Genomic DNA, 20546 nt, shown 5'->3' on the forward strand with positions numbered 1-20546 from the left:
AACACCTACCTTTGACGTCCTCCAGTCACCTTAAAGTTATGCCCTCTCTTATTAGCCATTCATGCCCTTGGCAAAAAAAAATGTTGGCTGTCCAAGCTATCAAAGCCTCTTATCATCTTATACATCTCCATCAAGTCACTTCTCATCATTCTTTGCTCCAAAGATAAAAATCCAGGCTAAATGGAAGACTCTTCCAAAGAACTACCATGGGTATGATGGGCCAATTGGCCTTACTGCGTCTATTACCATTGCTGGTGACATAACCTTAACAATCCTTCACTTGGTTTCAAGAGCCATTCTTACATTGTTCTCTGTTTTCTTTTGGAAAGCTGATTAAGAAGTGTTGGGCTCACAACCCTCTCCTGAGGCCAACGTTTGAACAAGTTAAGAAGATGCTTGATAAAATGAATCCCCATAAAGTGAGCCCTGTGGACATGATGATGAACTTGGTAAGAACTCCTTTCCGATTGGTCGGGTGATGGGCCAGTAGTTACTCGGCTGGGATTTGGGGGCCACTCTCATTGGCTCACAGCATCCCCCACACACCGTCAGCCTGGTTTGGGTAGGACAGGGTCACTAACAGGTCCCATCCCCCTAGAACACCTTGGAGTGGGACTTGGAATTGGAATTAGTTTGTTATTGTTACATGCATCAAGATTTTGTAAAAATCTTATCTTGATTACAGTCCATATGAATCCTTTCATTTCAAAAATGCATTGAGATAGTATAAAATAAAACAATAAAGTGTTACAATTACAAAGAAACTGCAGTGCTGGTAGACAATAAGGTGCATGATCATATCAAAGTAGATTAGGAGGTCAAGTGTCCATCTTATCATATTAGAGAATCATTCTCTATATTCTTCTTATAACAGTGGGTAGAAGCTGTCCTTGAGCCTGGTGGCATGTTCTTTCAAGCTTTGTATAGATAGAGAGATAGATATACTTCATTGATCCCCAGGGAAATTGGGTTTCATTACAGCCACACCAACCAAGAATAGAGCATAAATATAGCAATACAAAAACCACAATCAATCGAACAACAAAATGCAAACTATGCCAGATGGAAATAAGTCCAGGACCAGCCTATTGGCTCAGGGTGTCTGACCCTCCATCTGGCTAATGGGAGGGGAGAGGAGAGAAGAGCGAATATTTGGGGTGGGTGACAATGAGGTCCTCCGTTGTTCGAGTTTGGCCATGGATATTGCGTCCCAGATGTCCATGAATGTGCAAGCCAGAGCAGTACGTTATGGAGAGCGAGGTTTCCCCTTGCAGCAGGCTACCCTTCTCCTTGCATCTAAAGAACCCAAAGGAACAGCAGCGACCAATGTGGTTTGGCATCAGTGGCACCGCAGGAGTTACCATTCGGTGTTGAACTCAATGTAGGACTGCCTTAGGGATTCCAGCTCCGAGGTTTTACTCCCGAAGCCTTTCCCATATGAGTGCGTATAGCCACCAGACAGTGGAGGTTTGAAATCAGAGTTTACCTTATCCTAGATGAACTGCCAACCACGGCTGACGAGCCTCATCTGTCCAGAACAGCTATAAGGCGACAGTAACCCAATTCTGCCCCCTCTTCTGTCAGTAGAAATAGTTCCTCCGGGCTTAGCAGCTGATCCAAATGTGAAGGCCAGGAACTGGACTTGGTAGTCTGAGGCTATTTGAGACACATGCCATTGAGAGCATTTAATAGGTAGTGGGAGCTTGTTCCCATTACCACCCCGGCTATAACACCCTTAAGGAACTCAAGGTAGTGCACAGGGATATTTATGTACCTTTGATAATACATTTTCTCTGTAGTACTGTACTTTAAAACACATGGGGTTTGCTTGTTTGTCTTCATGGTCAGCACGGACCAAGAGGGCCAAAGGGCCTGTTTCTGTGCTGTATGATTAATGTGTTTTTGCTACAGTTGCCAGTTCACTCTCCCTGACCAATCAGCTTACAGAACTGGAACTGGTTACACCCACAGTGAAAATAAGCCAATCAGCAACCAGGGAACTGAAAGTGATTGAGGAGTTTACAAGTGTGTGAAGTGTCATGGATGGCAGTGGGAACGGACTGAACCAAGGGGGACAATTTTTGTGTGTTACTTCAGGTAACTGAACTACTTTTGTTTCAGATGGAAAAGTACAGCAAGCATTTGGAAGTTATTGTGGCTGAAAGGACTCAAGACCTGCTCCAGGAGAAGCAGAAGACAGACTCCCTCCTGTATAGTAAGGAAGCTTGGTTCCTCTTCCACCACGTCCATTGTTCTGAGCCAACGTTCAGGCTGTTTGTAAACTGATGGGTTGATGTTCTATGCCTCCAGGTATGTTACCTAGAGAAGTGGCTGATGACCTTCGGCAGGGGATCGTATCTGAGGCACAAAGTTACTCCAACGCCACAGTCTACTTCAGGCATGTTAGCTCAGTGTCTTACATTAACTCCACAGTTGTCACGGTGTAAGTGTGAGTTGGGCCACTTTGTTGCAGCTGCCTTGACAGGCTGTGGGAACACATTACCTATAAAGGACGCCTTAAATCTCTGGTGCAAACCTTGGATGTCCACTTGGGGTCACATTAAAATCTGATCCCATCCAGCTAGAGCCAATCCCATCCCACCTAAATGCAGCCAGTCCAATCCAGCAGACCGTAGATACTCCCAACTGAAACAAAGCCAATTCCAAACAGCCAATCGAAATCCAATCCAAACGTGGTCAATCCCCATTCCACACAATCATGTCCAATACCAACCTATCACAGCCAATCCCAAATTGACCCAACCATGGCCAGTCCTAATTGACACCCCCACGGCCAATCCCATTCAACCAAGGCCAATCCAAAACCGACCCAACTTTGACCAATTTCACCCAGTGATGGCCAGTCCCAAACGGAGCCAACCATGGACAGTCACAGTCCAACCCAACCATTGCCAATTCCAGCCCAATCCACCCACCTGACCATAGACAATCCCAAACAAACCTGTCACTGCCAAACTGCATTCAATCCAAACATAGCCAATCCCAGCATGATTGAAAATAGACAGTCCTGAGTTTGGCCACTGCCTGTCCCACTGGAGCACAAACAAGGACAATCCCATCCTGAAGTATGCATCCAAGCACAGCCAAATCCTGTTCCTACCATCAGCAATCCAAACCCCACCCAACCATAAGTCTATAAACACAGCAGCAGAATTAGGCCATTTGACCATCAAGACTGCTCTCTCAACGTCTGCTGTGTCTTGGCCTTCCATTATTATTTATTTAGAGATACAGCACAGAACTGGCCCTTTCAGCCCAATGAATTGTGCTGCTCTACAGCCCTCTGTTTTATCCCATACCTAATCACGGGGCAAGATTTACCAACTAAACTGCTAACCAGTACACCTTTGCACTATGGGAGGCACCTGGAGCACCTGGGGGAAACCCATGCACACACAGGGAGAATGTACAAACTCCTTACAGATGACATGGGAACTGAACTCTGACGCTCCAAGCTGTAAAAGCATCGTGCTAACCGCCATGCTACTGTGGCACCCTGCTACGCCGCTGCGCGTTCCAAAGTTCCATACACCCTTCTCATTCTTCTAAACTCTAGTGTGTGCTAACCAGCACAACTCTCATCCGAGGACGACCCAGAGATTTAGCAGATTAGCACTGAGCACAGCACAGGAACTGGCCCTTCAGCCAATGTTATCATGCCGAACTTGATGAATTAAATTAATCAAATTAAATGTCTTCTCTCTGTGTATGGCCCATATCGCTCCATACCCTCTGTCTACGTGTCTCTCTGTTGGTTATCCATTGTATTCCATAAAGACAGTGCACTGGCATGGCCAGGACATTGGTCCCACTATCTGAGAAAGAATGTGCTCGCACTGGAGTAGGTCCAGAGAAGGTTCATTAAAAATGATCCTGTGAATGAAAGGGTTAATGCATGAGGAGCTTTTGATGTCTCTGGGCCTATATTCCCTAGAGTTTAGAAGAAATTGGGGGTCGGGGGCGGGGTGGAATATCATTGACACTTATCAAATATTGAAAGGCCTGGAAAGAGTGGAATTAGAGAAGATGTTTCCTATGGTGGAGGAGTTTAGGACCAGAGGGCACAGACTCAGAATAAAAGAACATCCCCACAGAACAGAGGTGTGGAGGAATTTCTTTAGTCACAGTATGGTGAATATGTGGAATTCATTGCCACAGACAGCTGTGGAGGCCAAATTATTGGGTATATTTAAGGAAGAGCTTGATAGGTTCTTGATTAGTCAGGGTGTCAAAGGTTTTGTGGAGAGGGCAGGAGAAGGGGTTGAGAGGAAAAATAAGTCAGCAATGATGCAGCAGACTCGATGGGCCGAATGACCCAATTCTGCTTCTATATCTTATGATTTTATGGTCTTTTGCAAAAGGAGACCTGTGCAGGAGAGTTTTTAGAGTGGAAAAGCCGGTGCACTCTCTTTCCTCAGAGATCCGGGTCCAGTGGTACGAGTAGTCATGACAGACCAGGGTCTTGCTTGGTCGTTGTGAATGCCCATGACCTCCTGTGTGCCTCGTCATGCCCTTCACTCTCCAAGGAGAGTTGCATATCCCCCTTCCTGGTCGTTGGATCTCACGGCTGATCCCATATGCCCAGTCCGCTGGAGTTGACTTCTCATGCTAGGATGGGCCTGTCCCTTTCTCCCCGGGGTACGAGATCTGCTGGCTCCCCTCACCTGGTTCAGCCCGCCTTTCGAAGTGGTGTACTTGGGAGTGGCCACCGTCTCATCTAAACAGCTACTTTGAGCCATGGGTGAGGGGTGAGTGTCCAGAGGGGCTCAAAGGTGAGTGAGCTGCCCCAGTATGGACATGACAAGCCCCTTCACCAGAGGTACTACCCATCCCTGGACACCCCACACACCCCTCATAACTCTATCAGATCACACCTCAGCTTCCTTCACTTCAGGGAAAGCAAGCCCAGTCTCTCCAATCTCTCTCCGTAACTAAAGTCCTCCAATCCAGGCAACATCCAGGTGAGTCTCCTCTGCACTCTCTCCAACACAACTCGACCTTTCCCACAGTGAGACAACCAGAACTAGTTCAAGATTCAAGATTGCTTAATGTCATTTCCAGAACACAAGTGTAAAGGAGAACAAAATATTGTTATTCCAGATCCAATACACCACTAGAAAACACAATCATAATAACGTGTCTGACAGCTTCTTGAACATTATTATCATCTCTGGTTCCACCCCCACCTCTGTAGCCCTTTCCGGGTACCTAACCTAATCCCTGACCCCTGAGCTTGGTATTGTTGGGTTGTTGAGTCCATTAACCGTTGTGTTCACCTCTTGCAGCGATATAGTTGGCTTCACCCAGTTGTCCAGTGCCAGCACGCCCTATCAAGTTGTGCACTTCCTCAACTGCCTCTACACCACCTTTGATGACATTATCGACAACCACGACGTCTACAAGGTGGAGACGATCGGTGACGCGTGTAAGTAGATTTTCTCACAGTTGGGCCAGCACTTTTGTTGGACGTCACGGCAGTGTAAAGGTTAACACAACGCTCTCGCAGCTCGGCACAGCAGAGTTCGGAATACAATTGTGACGCTGTGTGAAGGGAGTCAATACGTCATCCCCATGGAATACAAGGGTTTCCTCTGGGTCCTTCGGTTTCCTCCCACAGTCAAAAGACGTACCTGTTAATAGGTTAATTGATCATTGTAAATTGTCCCGTGGTTAGGCTGGGGTTAAATTGGGGGTTGCAGGGCAGCGCAGCTCAGAGGGCCTGTTCTGTTCTGCACTGTATCTCTAAATAAATAAACTTGCACCTTTACTGAGCAGGTGTCCACTCTACTCTCCTATCAGATTCCTTCTTTTCCAGCCTTTTGCCTTTCCCACCTATGATCTTCCAGCTTCTCAGTTCGTCTCCTCTTCCCCACCCACCTGCCTCTGCCCATCACCTTCCACTGATCCGTCTTTCCTCCACCACATTTGTATTCTGGCATCTTCCCCCTTCCTTTCCACTCCTGAAGAAGGGTCTCAGCCTGACACATCGACTGTTTATTCATTTCCATCCAAGCCGCCTGACCTGCTGAATTCCTCCAGTGTTGTGTGCATGTATCTGTGTGTGTTGCTCTGGATTTCCAGCATTTGCAGAATTTCTTCTGCGTATGCTAAAGATTAAAGATTAGCTTTATTTACCACATGTACATTGAAACATACAGTGAAATGCATTGTTTGCATCAACAGCAAAACAGTCCAAGGATGTGCTGGGGGCTGCCCACAAGGGTCACCATGGCTTCTGGCACCAGCATAGCACAACCACAACTTTCCTCTTGTAATAAACAGTGTACTTTGGGACACCTTGGGAGATCCAGTATCCAAGGAGCAACATTTCACAATTGGCTGGGTTAAACTCCAAACTCAATCTGCCATTTGTCCACCAATACCCAACTCCAACTGTTGGCAATACTCTACGCTAACCACAGGATTATGAATCATTGTATCATCTGCAAACTTGCTAACCACCCATCCATATCTATATACTATACAGTGTATATCACCGACAGCAAAGCTCTCAGTACAGTTCTCTGTGGAACAACACTAAGCATGAACCTCTAGCCTTGACCATTTTTTATAGACAAGACAATTCTGAATCCAAATGGACAATTCACCATGGATCCCATGCATCCTAATCTTCTGGGTGAGAGACCTTGTCAAATGGCTGTGATGTCAGTATTGTCTGCTTGTTTGAAGATTAATGGTGATTGGTTGCATGCCGATGTTCCCGTGGGATTAACGGATGGATTAGGGAAGCCCAACAGATGCCGAGAGCTGACAGTCATGGTCTCTCTTGCTTCTCCCCACAGATATGGTCGTATCTGGAGTTCCCAAGGAAAACGGCCTGAACCATGGTGGAGAGATTGCCAGCATGGCCCTGGATCTGGTTTCTGTCTGCAAGTCCTTTGTGATCCCACACATGCCAGATAAGAAGTTGAAAATCCGGGCAGGCATCCACTCAGGTAACACCTTCAAGATCAAGATCAAGTTCAGTTTACTGTCATTCAGCCATATGCATGTATACCACAGTACATACGTGTAACACATATGTGCAGTGAAAATTACGACTGAGAAGGTGCTCAGGAAGCTTAATGGTCTGAGGGTGGATAAATCTCCTGGACCTGATGGAATGCACCCTCAGGTTCTGAAGGAAGTAGCTGGAGAGATTGCAGAGGCATTAAGAATGATCTTTCAAGAATTGATAGATTCTGGCATTGTACCGGATGACTGGAAAATTGCAAATGTTACTCCACTGTTTAAGGGTGGAAGGTAGCAGAAAGAAAACTATAGACCTGTTAGCCTGATATCAGTGGTTGGGAAGTTGTTAGAATCGATTGTTGGGGTTGAGATTACGGGGCACCTGGAGGCACATGACAAGATAGCCCAAAGCCAGCATGGTTTCCTGAAAGGAAAATCCTGCCTGATGAACCTACTGCAATTTTTTGAGGAAATTACAAGCAGGGTAGACAAAGGAGATGCAGTAGATGTGGTGTACTTGAATTTTCAAAAAACCTTTGACAAGGTGCCACACATGAGTCTGCTTAGCAAGATAAGAGCCCATGGCATTACAGGGGAGTTACTAGCATGGGTGGAGCATTAGCTGATCGGCAGAAAACAGAAATTTGGAATAAACAGATCCCATTCTGGCTGGCTGCCAGTTACCAGTGGAGTTCCAGAGGGGTCGGTGTTGGGACTGCTGCTTTTTACACGTATGTCAATGATTTGGACTCTGGGGTGAATGGATTTGTGGCTAAATTTGCTGATGATACAAAGATAGATGGAGGAGCGGGTAGTGTTGAGGAAACAGGGACCCTACAGAGAGACTTTGATAGTTTAGGGGAATGAGCAAAGAAGTGGCAAATGAAATACAATGTTGGAAAGTGTATGGTCATGCACTTTGATGGGAGAAATAAACAGGCAGACTATTATTTAGATGGGGAGAGAACTCAAAATGCAGAGATGCAAAAGGACTTGGGAGTCCTTGTGAAGGATACCCTAAAGGTTAACCTCCAGGTCGAGTCGGTGGTGAAGAAGGCGAATGCAATGTTGGCATTCATTTCTAGAGACATAGAATATAAGAGCAGGGATGTGATGTTGATGTTCTATAAGGCACTTGTGAGACCACACTTGGAGTATTGTGTGTAGTTTTGGGCTCCTTATTTTAGGAAGGATATACTGACATTGGAGAAGGTTCGGAGAAGATTCATGAGAAAGATTCCAGGAATGAGAGGGTTACTATATGAGGAACGTCTGGCAGCTCTTGGGCTGTATTCCCTGGAGTTCAGAAGAATGAGGGGTGGATCTCATAGAAACATTCCAAATGTTAAAAGGCCTGAATTAGATATGGCAAAGTTATTTTTCATGGTAGGGGAGTCTAGGACAAGAGGGCACAAATTCAGGATTGAAGGACGTCCATTTAGAACTGAGATGCGGAGAAATTACTTTGGTCAGAGGGTGGTAAATCTGTGGAATTTGTTGCCACGAGCGGCTGCAGAGGTCAAGTCATTGGGTGCATTTAAGGCAGAGATAGATAGGTTCTTGATTAGCCAGGGCATCAAAGGGTATGGGGAGAAGGCAGGGGAGTGGGGATGACTGGAAGAATTGGATCAGCCCATGATTGAAAGGTGGAGCAGACACGATGGGCCGAATGGCCTACTTCTGCTCCTATATCTTATGGTCTAACACAGTACAAATAACTTACGCACACAACACAAATAATATTACCACAAATTAATTAACAAATAATATGGTGCCTATTCGATACAAGTTAAAAGGTAAACAGTATAATGCTTCTGGAACTTCATACATGATGAGACCAGGGTAGTGGCAGGGAGTTCAGTAGTCTCACAAACCTGGAGGAAGAAGCTGTTTCCCATCCTAACAGTTTTTTGCCAAAACAGTCCTGCACTGCTGAATTTGTTCCTTCTGGCCAGGTCTTTATTTCCCTTTAAACTAGCCTGACTCGTTTAATTAGTGGCCAGTAGACGTGAATAAGTATAACAGACAAGTGGTCAGAGAAACTGCAGAGAGTTAAGGTCACAGCTCTTCACAGAAACCAGCCTCCACTCCACGGACTCTGCCTACACTTCTCACTGCCTCGGTAAAGCAGCTAGCATTCTGGCTGATCAAAGACCCCACACACCTAGGACCTGGGGAGTACTTGTGCAGGATTCCCTCAAGGTTAATTGTAGGCTGTGTCAGTGGTCTGTCTAGGTACCATATCCAATGCGGACGTTGGTGACCATGGTTTTCCATACAGATCTATCCCTCGTTCTTTAGATGACTTCCATTTCCTCGAAGTGTAACCACCTGGCTAGGCTTTTGATGTACATAAGCCGAGGTCTTCCTCTAGGTTTGCTCCCCTCGATCTTTCCAGAGAGTATGAGTTTTTCTAGTTCATCTTTCCGCATGATGTGTCCTAGGAATCTGAGTTGTCTTTCTCTTATTGTTGGTATGAGTGATCGAACTGCTTGGGCTCTTCTGAGAACTTCTTCATTTGATGTGTGTGTGGTCCATGATATTCTTAACATTCTCCTGTAGAACCAAAATTCAGCTGCTTCTAGTCTCTTCTCCATTGCTGGGGAAATGGTCCAGTGGTAGGGAAGGAAAATGCAACATTAGCATTCATTTTGAGAGGACTAGCATATAAGAGCAAGGGTGAAATACTGAGGCTTTATAAAGCACCGGTCAGACCACACTTGGAGCAGTCTTGAGCCCCTTATCCAAGAGAAGGTGTGCTGGCATTGGTGAGGGTGCAGAGGAGATTCATGAGAATGATTCTGGGAATGAAATATGAGTATTCGATGGCTCTGGGCCTGTACTCACTGGAGCGTGCAAGTATGAGGTGGGGTGGGAGAATCTCATTGAAACCTATGGGATAATGAATCTGTGGAATTTATTGCCACAGACAGCGGTGGAGGTCTAGTCATTGAGTATATTTAAAATGGAGGTTGATCAGATCTTGATTAGTAAAGGTGTCAAAAAGATCACAGGGAGAAGGCAGGAGAATGGAGCAATGCAATGGCAGGGCACACTTGATGGGCCGAATGACTTAATTATTCTCTGTTGTCTAATGATCTTGCTGTCAGCAAGAAGGGTGAATGCTGACACCAGCCCCAACTGCAAAGCATGATCCATCACAAAACCCCACAAACTCCTCAAACATCTCAAACTACCATAAACCCCAAACCATTCTGAGCCCCTAATACATCTCGAACCAACCCAGTGTCACCTGTTGCTCCTAATGTCCCCCTTCCCTTAAAAGGAAATTTAATCCAGATCCTATCACGATCATTATCACGACCGCTCTGTCAGACAGGTACCTTCCCCTGGGAATCAGGCCCTCATGCCTCAAATCAAACTCAACCAGCTATCAAACAAGACAACAGCAATGCAAAGAATCGGTCAGAATCTGAAGTTTCATATCAAATATTGTGAAATCTGTTGTTTTGTGGCAACAGTACATTACAATACATAATAAAAAAACTATGATGATAGGCACACACATACTTTATACTATATTGTCACCAAACAATTGATACTAGTATGCACAATCATCACAGCGATATTTGATTCTGCGCTTCACACTCCCTGGAGTACAAATCGATAGTAAATATTAAAAATTTAAATTATAAATCATAAATAGAAAATAGAAAAATGGAAAGTAAGGTAGTGCAAAAAAACCGAGAGGCAGGTCCGGATATTTGGAGGGTACGGCCCAGATCCGGGTCAGGATCTGTTCAGCAGTCTTATCACAGTTGGAAAGAAGCTGTTCCCAAATCTGGCCGTACAAGTCTTCAAGCTCCTGAGCCTTCTCTCGGAGGGAAGAAGGATGAAAAGTGTGTTGGCTGGATGATGGGTCGTGTCCTTGATTATCCTGGCAGCACTGCTCCGACAGCGTGCGGTGTAAAGTGAGTCCAAGGACGGAAGATTGGTTTGTGTGATGTGCTGCGCCGTGTTCACGATCTTCTGCAGCTTCTTTCGGTCTTGGACAGGACAACTTCCATACCAGGTTGTGATACACCCCAGAAGAATGCTTTCTACAGTGCATCTATAAAAATTAGTGACATATATAATAAATTAAATAGGTAGTGCAAAAAGAGAAAAACATGAGGTAGTGTTTATGGGTTTACTGTCCATTCAAAAATCTGATGAAGGGGAAGAAGCTGTTCCTGAAACATTGAGATTTTTTTTTTGACATCTTAAAATGAAGTTGCTTACCCATGGCTGTGACTGTGGATTTCAGATGTAGTGGTCCTAAACAGGAATGTTTGATGATTCCCATTGGAGCTGCACCCAAAGGGTCACCACTTATTGGAGCCATCTTAACGACCACTTTATGGGATCATAAATGCCACGAGATGAGGCACAGAGCCTCAGCAAAGACACAAACACAAGAGGGGCTGGTGCTCGCGTTGCAGTAGCGTCACGCTGACCGACCGCAATGCCATCCTCTCATTGCCTGAGAGGAGCTGCCAGTGTGATGGTCTACCACAGCTTTCTCACACACAAGCAACTGAACTGAACTAAAGTGAACGTTCCTAAAGTGTTTCAATGACTCTGTGGTTTGACGTTTTATATTTTGTGGGGTTTTTTTTGCTCAATTTTTGTCATTTGTGCGATTTGTTTTTAATTGCACATTGGGTACTTGATGTTTTCCACGGTGTTTCTTTGTTTCGTGACTGTCTGTGGGAAGGTGAATCTCAGGGTTTATACTGCTTACACACTTCGATAATGGATGTACTTGAATCTGGACCATTCCCCCACTAAGCCCAATTCATGTTGAAGCTAGGGTCTCCCTCCTCCTCTCTTTCTGTGATCACTGGATTCAAGCACAATGTTCTCCTGAGGGGTTACCTATTGGTGGGTCCTCAGGTGGCTGTAGAAGCCGATCTGAGATCCATATATTCTGCGGCAGTGTGGGCAAGAGTAAATGGTGTCTGTCGTTAGTGGTTGGGTCTTTTGGTTGTTCACCCTCGCCTTTCATAGTTGCCACTTGTTCTCTGTGCACAGCGGAGGTCTCTCTCATGTAGCACAGATCCCTCTTGAACAGATTTCCTCCAGGTCTATCTACGCAGAGATGAGGACAAATATTTAACACCTTCAATGTGTAAATAACCTGACTTAAAGAAAAATAAACATTAGCTTTAATCGCCACATGTACATTGAAGCATTCAGTGAACGTGTCACCTGTGTCGATGACCACAGTCTGAGGATGTGCTGGGGGTAGCCCGCAAGTGTCACAAAGCTTCCGGTGTCAACACAGCATACCTACAACCATCTGCCTTTTCAGAATGGCAGGCGGTGACTAGTGGGGTACCGCAAGGCTCAGTGCTGGGACCCCAGTTGTTTACAATATATATTAATGACTTGGATGAGGGAATTAAATGCAGCATCTCCAAGTTTGCGGATGACACGAAGCTGGGTGGCAGTGTTAGCAGTGAGGAGGATGCTAAGAGGATGCAGGGTGACTTGGATAGGTTGGGTGAGTGGGCAAACTCATGGCAGATGCAATTTAATGTGGATAAATGTGAAGTTATCCACTTTGGTGGCAAAAATAGGAAAACAGATTATTATCTGAATGGTGGCCGATTAGGAAAAGGGGAGGTGCAACGAGACCTGGGTGTCATTATACACCAGTCATTGAAAGTGGGCATGCAGGTACAGCAGGTGGTGAAAAAGGCGAACGGTATGCTGGCACTTATAGCGAGAGGATTCGAGTACAGGAGCAGGGAGGTACTACTGCAGTTGTACAAGGCCTTGGTGAGACCACACCTGGAGTATTGTGTGCAGTTTTGGTCCCCTAATCTGAGGAAAGACATCTTTGCCATAGAGGGAGTACAAAGAAGGTTCACCAGATTGATTCCTGGGATGGCAGGTCTTTCATATGAAGAAAGACTGGATGAACTGGGCTTGTACTCGTTGGAATTTAGAAGATTGAGGGGGGATCTGATTGAAACGTATAAGATCCTAAAGGGATTGGACAGGCTAGATGCGGGAAGATTGTTCCCGATGTTCGGGAGGTCCAGAACGAGGGGTCACAGTTTGAGGATAGAGGGGAAGCCTTTTAGGACCGAGATTAGGAAAAACTTCTTCACACAGAGAGTGGTGAATCTGTGGAATTCTCTGCCACAGCAAACTGTTGAGGCCAGTTCATTAGCTATGTTTAAAAGGAAGTTAGATATGGCCCTTGTGGCTACAGGGGTCAGGGGGTATGGAGGGAAGGCTGGGTTCTGAGTTGGATGATCAGCCATGATCATAATAAATGGCGGTGCAGGCTCGAAGGGCCGAATGGCCTACTCCTGCACCTATTTTCTATGTTTCTATGTTTCTATCACAACTTAGTAACACTAAGCTGTACGTCTTTGGAATACGGGAGGAAACCAGAGCATCCGGAGGAAGCACACACGGTCACTGGGAGGGCGTACGAACTCCTTACATAAAGTGGCAGCAACTGAACTTGTATTGCTGACGCTGTGATAACATTACAGTAACCACTGGGCTACCACGTGCCCCTTTCATTGCCTCATTGGAGTTGGCAGTGTAAAGGTCTAACAGCTTTCTCCATCTGCCACTCCCTGATTTGAGCCTGAGGTCCCACACCAGCAGATTCAGGAACGTAGAAACATAGAAAATAGGTGCAGGAGTAGGCCATTCGGCCCTTCAAGCCTGCACCGCCATTTATTATGATCATGGCTGATCATCCAACTCAGAACCCTGCACCAGCCTTCCCTCCATACCCCCTGATCCCCGTAGCCACAAGGGCCATATCTAACTCCCTCTTAAATATAGCCAATGAACCGGCCTCAACTGTTTCCTGTGGCAGAGAATTCCACAGATTCACCACTCTCTGTGTGAAGAAGTTTTTCCTAATCTCAGTCCTAAAAGGCTTCCCCTTTATCCTCAAACTGTGACCCCTCATTCTGGACTTCCCCAACATCGGGAACAATCTTCCTGCATCTAGCCTGTCCAATCCCTTTAGGATTTTATTCGTTTCAATCAGATCCCCCCTCAATCTTCTAAATTCCAACGAGTACAAGCCCAGTTCATCCAGTCTTTCTTCATATGAAAGTCCTGCCATCCCAGGAATCAATCTGGTGAACCTTCTTTGTACTCCCTCTATGGCAAGGATGTCTTTCCTCAGATTAGGGGACCAAAACTGCACACAATACTCCAGGTGTGGTCTCACCAAGGCCTTGTACAACTGCAGTAGTACCTCCCTGCTCCTGTACTCGAATCCTCTCGCTATAAATGCCAGCATACCATTCGCCTTTTTCACCGCCTGCTGTACCTGCATGCCCACTTTCAATGACTGGTGTATAATGACACCCAGGTCTCGTTGCACCTCCCCTTTTCCTAATCGGCCACTATTCAGATAATAATCTATTTTCCTATTTTTGCCACCAAAGTGGATAACTTCACATTTATCCACATTAAATTGCATCTGCCATGAATTTGCCCACTCACCCAACCTATCCAAGTCACCCTGCATACTCTTAGCATCCTCCTCACAGCTAACACTGCCGCCCAGCTTCATGTCATCCGCAAACAGTTATTACTGCACAACCATCGGGTTCCTGAACCAGAGAAGATAACTTCACTCACCTCAACCAGAACTGATCGCAGAACACAGCCGATGCACTCATTTGCAAGGAGTCTATGACTTGTCCTTAATACCATTTATCAGTATCAGAATCAGGTTTAATATCCCTGGCAGATGTCATGAAATTTAACTCTGCGTGCGGTGTAAAGTGAGTCCTCGGACGGAAGATTGGTTTGTGTGATGTGCTGCACCATGTTCACGATCTTCTGCAGCTTCTTTCGGTCTCGGACGGGACAACTTCCATACCAGGTTGTGATGCACCCTAGAAGAATGCTTTCTACGGTGCATCTATAAAAATTAGTGAGGGTTTTAGGGGACAGGCCAAATTTCTTTAGTTTTCTCAGGAAGTAAAGGCGCTGGTGGGCCTTCTTGGCAGTGAATATAAACAAGAAGTTGTTTCTGAATTGCTGAGTACGTGTTTTCAGGCTTCTGCCCCTATTTATACATTTTATTTTTTTTTGTATTTGCACAGTTTGACTTTTTTGAACAATAGTTGTTTGTCAGCCTTTGTATGTAGTTTTTCATTGATTCTATTGTATTTCTTGGTTCTACTGTGAACGCCTGCAAGGAAATGAATCTCAGGGTTGTACAGTCTATGGTGACAGATACACGTTGTACTTTGATCTTTTACATTGCATTTTGAACTTTGAAAGGTCCTGTTGTGGCGGGTGTCGTTGGAACCAAAATGCCTCGATACTGTTTATTTGGAGACACAGTGAATACTGCGTCAAGGATGGAGTCAACGAGTGAAGGTAGGGTTTGAGACCTTTCAGTGTCTTTCAACATAAAACATATGAACATTGAGCTGTAGAGCACAGTTCAGCTCTATGTTGTTGTTCTGATCTTTTAATCTACTCCAAGGTCAATATAACCATTCCCTCCCACACAGCCCTCCATTTTTTATATTATTCACATGACTTTCTAAGAGTCTCTTCAATGTTTGTAACGTATTTGCCTCCACCACTGCCCATGGCAGGGCATTTCATTACACCACTCTGTAAAAAAAAAACCTACCTCTGATATGCCCCTGTATTTTCCTCTAATCACCTTACAATTGTGTCTTCTTTTATTAGCTACTGACACACTGGAAAAAAGTCTCAACCTGTCCACCTGATCTATGCCTCTTATCTTGACACCTTGGTCACGTCACCTTTCATCATCCTTCATTCCAAAGAGAGAAGTCCAAGCTCACTCAACCTATCCTCATAGAACACCCTCTTATCCAGGCAGCATTCTGGTAAATCTTCTCTGCACATTCTGTAGCTTCCACATCCTTCCTATAATGAGGTGACCTGAACTGAACACCATATTCCAAGTGTGGTCTAGCCAGGGTTTTATGGAGCAGCTCTTGAACTCAATCACTTGACAAATGAAGACCGACCTTCTTAACCACCCTATCAACTTGCGTGACAATTTTGAGGGATCTGTGGATGTGGATCCCAAGATTCCTTTGTTCCTCCATGCTGCTAAGAATCCTGCCGTTAACCCTGTACTCTGCCTTCAAACTTGATTTCTAAAGCTACGGTGTAGCAGTTAGTTCAATGCCATTACAGCTCGGGACACTGGAGTATGGAGTTCACTTCTGACACGATCTGTAAGGAGTTTGTAAATTCCTTCCCTGTGTGCGTGGGTTTCTTCTGCATGCTCTGGTTTCCTCCCACAGTCCAAAGACATGCCGGACATTTTGTAAGTTGGCCATCCTGTGATTAGGCTAGGATTTAATAGGTGGCTGCTGGCCAGAGCAGTTGTTTGGGCCAGAGGGACCTTTTCCACACTGTCTCTCTAAATAAATAATTTTCACAAGATTTCAATAAGATACCCCCTCTTTCAGATTAAACTACAATAACCAATTTAATGAATGTTGATGGTTGCCATTTTTTCCTCCCAGCATTGAAAATACAATGCAGCTCCAGTAGCTATGACCTGCTGAAAGAAATTGGAGGTTACGTTCTGACCTGCCGTGGTCCACTCCTTGTGAAGGTATGGTTTGCCACCAAACTATCAGCCAACTTTCAATAGACTAGCTACAATTTTGGTGAGCTCGTTTACAAACCACTAGTCCACTTTACTCTGGCAGCAGAATGATTAAGTTACTGGAGCAGTAACCAGAGGCCAGGACTATCTCTCTGGAGACCCGGATTCAAATCCCACCATGTCAGCTGCCAATTTAAGATTAATGAAATAATTCTGGGATCAAGAGAGCCTCATTACTTGTGAAAAAAAAAATCCAATTCTCTTGAGGGAGAAAGGAATCTACCCTCCTTAACGTCAAAAAGTGACTCCAGACCAGACTGAGTGAAGAGGAATCCTCTCATATTCCCATTAAACTTTTCACCTTTCACCAAATTGGACTTTGTTGACATATTTTTGACATCTCATTTTGAAAATATTTCCTTTACGTGTCAAACAAGTTAGTAATTATATAACTCCATCAAATCTCACCTCAATCTTCTACTTACAGGCTATTTCCAGCCATTTCACCCATGGCTGATCCAATCTTCCCCTCAGCTCCAGTCTCCTGCCTTCTCCCCATATCCCTTCATGCTCTGACCAATCCAGAATCTATCAACCTCTTAAATATAAAAACTTGGCCTCCACATCTGCTTGTGGTAAAGAATTCCACAGATTCACCATTCTCTGGCTGAAGACTTTCCTTCTCAAGTCCGTTCTAAAAGGATGCCCCTCTATTCTGAGTCTGTGAACTCTGGTCTTAGATTCTCCCACTATAGGAAACAAGCTCTCCACATCCACTCTGTCAAGGGCTTTTAGCATTTGATAGGTTTCAATGAGGTCACCCCTCATTCTTCTGAATTCCAGTGAATACTGGCCCAGAGCCATCAAACACTCTTCATATGACAAGCTATTCAATCCTGGAATCATTTTCATGAACCTCCATTGAACCCTCTCCAGTTTCAGCACATCTAGTCCACTTGAAATGAATGCTAACACTGTGTTCGCCTTCCTCACCAGACGCAAACCTGCGAATTAACCTTCAGCAAATCCTACACAAGGTCTCCCAAGTCCCTTTGCACCTCAGTTTTTTGTATTTCCTCTCCATTTAGAAAACAGTCATATGCAGAGGGAATTGAGCAAATTTAAAATGAAGTGTCAAAATATGTTAGTAAAATTCAATTTGGAATTAAGAAGCAAATTTCTTCCAAAGGTGAAAAGGAGTTTTGTATACATCCCTAGTTTCAGCTGAAGTCCAAGAAATAAATAGACTCAGCAGGTCAGGCAGCATGGCAGCATAGCAATTAGCATGGATCCTATTCCGGCTTTCAGAGTTCAGAGTTCAGTTCTGGCGTCCTCTGCAGGAAAATTGGTATGCTCCTTCCTGTGTGCACACGGGTGTCCTCCCAAAGTCCACAGATGTACCGGTTAGTAAGTTAAATGGTCTTTGTATAATTGTCCTGTGATTGGGCTAGGGTTAAATCTGGGATTACCGGGTGGTGTGGCTAGAAGGTTTGGAAGGGCCTATTCTGCACTGTATCTCTAAATTAATAATCTGAGGGAGTTGTTGGGAATGTGGGGAGAATGAAATGGGATTGGTGCAAGTGGGCAGCACAGACTCAATGGGCTGAAAGCACTATTTCCATGCTGTATGCATCCGACTGAACCTTCATCACTGTGTGGTGTATTCTTCCTCTTAGGGGAAGGGAGAGATGATTACCTGGTGGCTCAATGGGAAGGAAGGTGAGGAACCAGAGTCCCAGGCCGAGTAGAGACCAACCCCGTGATTCTGACCCAGTGCTGCTGCCTTTCCTCTCCAGAAGTTATCGGACTTCCCACCGAATGTTCTACAGCCACAGCCAAGAGAATTCTCAGAGTTAGTCCGTCCCATGTTTGGTGTTTGCCAGATGTCGATCACAATTCTAGTTTTGACTCAGCACCTCACCCACACACAAGAATTAGGAGCAGAATTAGTCCATTCAGCCCATCAGGTTTGCTCTGACATTCCAACATGACTGAGTCGATATCTCTCAATTCTATTCTCCTTCCTTCTCCCTGTAACATTGACACCCTGACTAATGGAGAACCTATCAACTTCTACTTTAAATATATCCAATAACTTGGCCTCCACAGGCGTCTGAGGCAATGAATTTCAGATTTACCACCCTTTGTCTAAGGGAACGTCTCCTCATCTCTCTTCTAAAGGGACATCTCTCTGAAGGTGTGCCCTCTGGTCCAAGACTCACCCACATCTCCACATGCACTCTGTCTAGAGATTTCAATACTCAATAGGTTTCCCTGATCCCCCCCCACCTCATTCTTCTAAACTTCAGCGAGTACAGGCCTAGAGCCATCGAATACTCCTCATACTTCGACCCTTTCATTCCTGGAATCATTCTCGTGTACCTCCTCTGGGTCTTCTTCAATGCCAGCACATCAACAGCACAGACCACAGGAATGAGGTTGAGGGAGTCACTTATATCGTGGTTAAACCCTGCTGTGTAGTGAACTCCTAAACAGATACATGGACGAAACAGCTTTTCAGTGGCACAGAGCACATCTCACACCATTGTTTCAGTAATAGAATCATACAAGCAGTCGCTTTGGCCCATCTAGACCATGCTCAACTGTTATTCTGCCTAGGCCCACTGACCTGCACCTGGACCATAGTCCTCCACACCCCTCCCATCCATGCACATATCCAAGCTTCTCTTAAATGTTGAAATCAAACTCGCATTCACCTCTTCTGGCAGCTTGTTCCACACTCTCACCACCCTCTGAGTGAAGCTTCCCCCCCCCCGCCCGATGTCCCTTGAATATTTCAGCTTTCGCCCTTAACCTATGACCTCTGTTAATGTTGTATTCCTGGTCTTATACTGCAGAATAAAGCTATATTCCACAATAATGTTATTTCAGGTTTCAGTTGTTCATCGACTTTGTATGCTCAGAGTACAAAGGGTCTGTGTGACACATCGTATAGCAGACATCCCACCCTGCAAAAACTCATTTCAGGGACACTCCCGGGAGAGGTGGGATGTCTGCAATAGAGTAACTCCTTAGCAGCTGGCCAGCTAGTTTAAATAACGTTAGCTATGCTAATGAATGAATGACACCTGTTAAACTCACCTCAACATGTCTTCTACAGTCTTAACCCACCATGGGCAAGAGAAAAGTCACTGTTGCAAACAGTGCAGCGAGCAACACTGTCATTATTTTGACCCCTATTAGGCAGGGGTACACTTTAGTGTAGTCTGGGGTGACGTACGTTTTATATTTTTTTTGGAACACTCTGCCATGGTGCGCTTTCGCTCGGTCTCAAAAAAATTGATTTCTGTGATATCGTATATAATTTGCGGGCATCAGGGAGCCACTATTCATATGCGGGAGACTCCCGGAACGTCCGGGAGAGGTGGGATGTCTGGTATATGATTGCAGGTGTTAAAGTCACCGAAGCAGGCTGCAGACCCAGCATACCTGCCCTTTACAAATCTCCCCTCCAGGGCTCCTGCTCTCCTACCTACTGGCGAAGACCTTTCTGCCTTAGTCAGCCTGGCTACAAATCGATCCATCATCTTCCAGCCCTCTGAAAATATTAGACTAGAGCAAAAAAAATCCTATCATAGTGAGGGTGGTGGGGTGGGGGGAGCTTTGATGATCTAACATTGACCATAAGACTTAAGAGCAATGTGACCATGAATAACATCACTTCAACTTGGCATTCCTACTTATCTCCAGATTGCCTTTCACCCACCTAGTTTAACAACAAGTGATCTATTCACCCTTAAAAATATTCAATGTCACTGCTTCACCACTCTTTGAGGCACAGAGTTACAATGACCGAGGAAGAAAGAAATTTGTCTTTAATATATGACGACTTACACTCAGTGGCCACTTTATTAGGTACACCTGTACACCTGCTCATTAATACAAGTATCTAATCAGCCAATTGTGGCAGCAACTCAATGCATAAAAGCATGTA

The 20546-nt window shown here is 45.1% G+C and overlaps 1 protein-coding gene across 1 annotated transcript in view; it reads left to right on the top strand.

The window, feature by feature from the left end:
* The window catches only part of LOC134354546 (atrial natriuretic peptide receptor 2-like), an 80226-nt gene extending 61887 nt beyond the window's left edge, over positions 1-18339 (top strand). The window contains exons 17-24 of the mRNA XM_063063464.1: positions 330-449; positions 2122-2215; positions 2311-2398; positions 5307-5446; positions 6825-6977; positions 15271-15369; positions 16506-16597; positions 18268-18339. Of these exons, the coding sequence (XP_062919534.1) occupies positions 330-449; positions 2122-2215; positions 2311-2398; positions 5307-5446; positions 6825-6977; positions 15271-15369; positions 16506-16597; positions 18268-18339 (858 nt within the window). The remainder of the gene's footprint in view (positions 1-329; positions 450-2121; positions 2216-2310; positions 2399-5306; positions 5447-6824; positions 6978-15270; positions 15370-16505; positions 16598-18267) is intronic.
* The last annotated feature ends 2207 nt before the right edge of the window (positions 18340-20546 follow it).

Source organism: Mobula hypostoma, chromosome 12 (assembly GCF_963921235.1).
Source record: "Mobula hypostoma chromosome 12, sMobHyp1.1, whole genome shotgun sequence".
Taxonomy (NCBI): Eukaryota; Metazoa; Chordata; class Chondrichthyes; order Myliobatiformes; family Myliobatidae; genus Mobula; species Mobula hypostoma.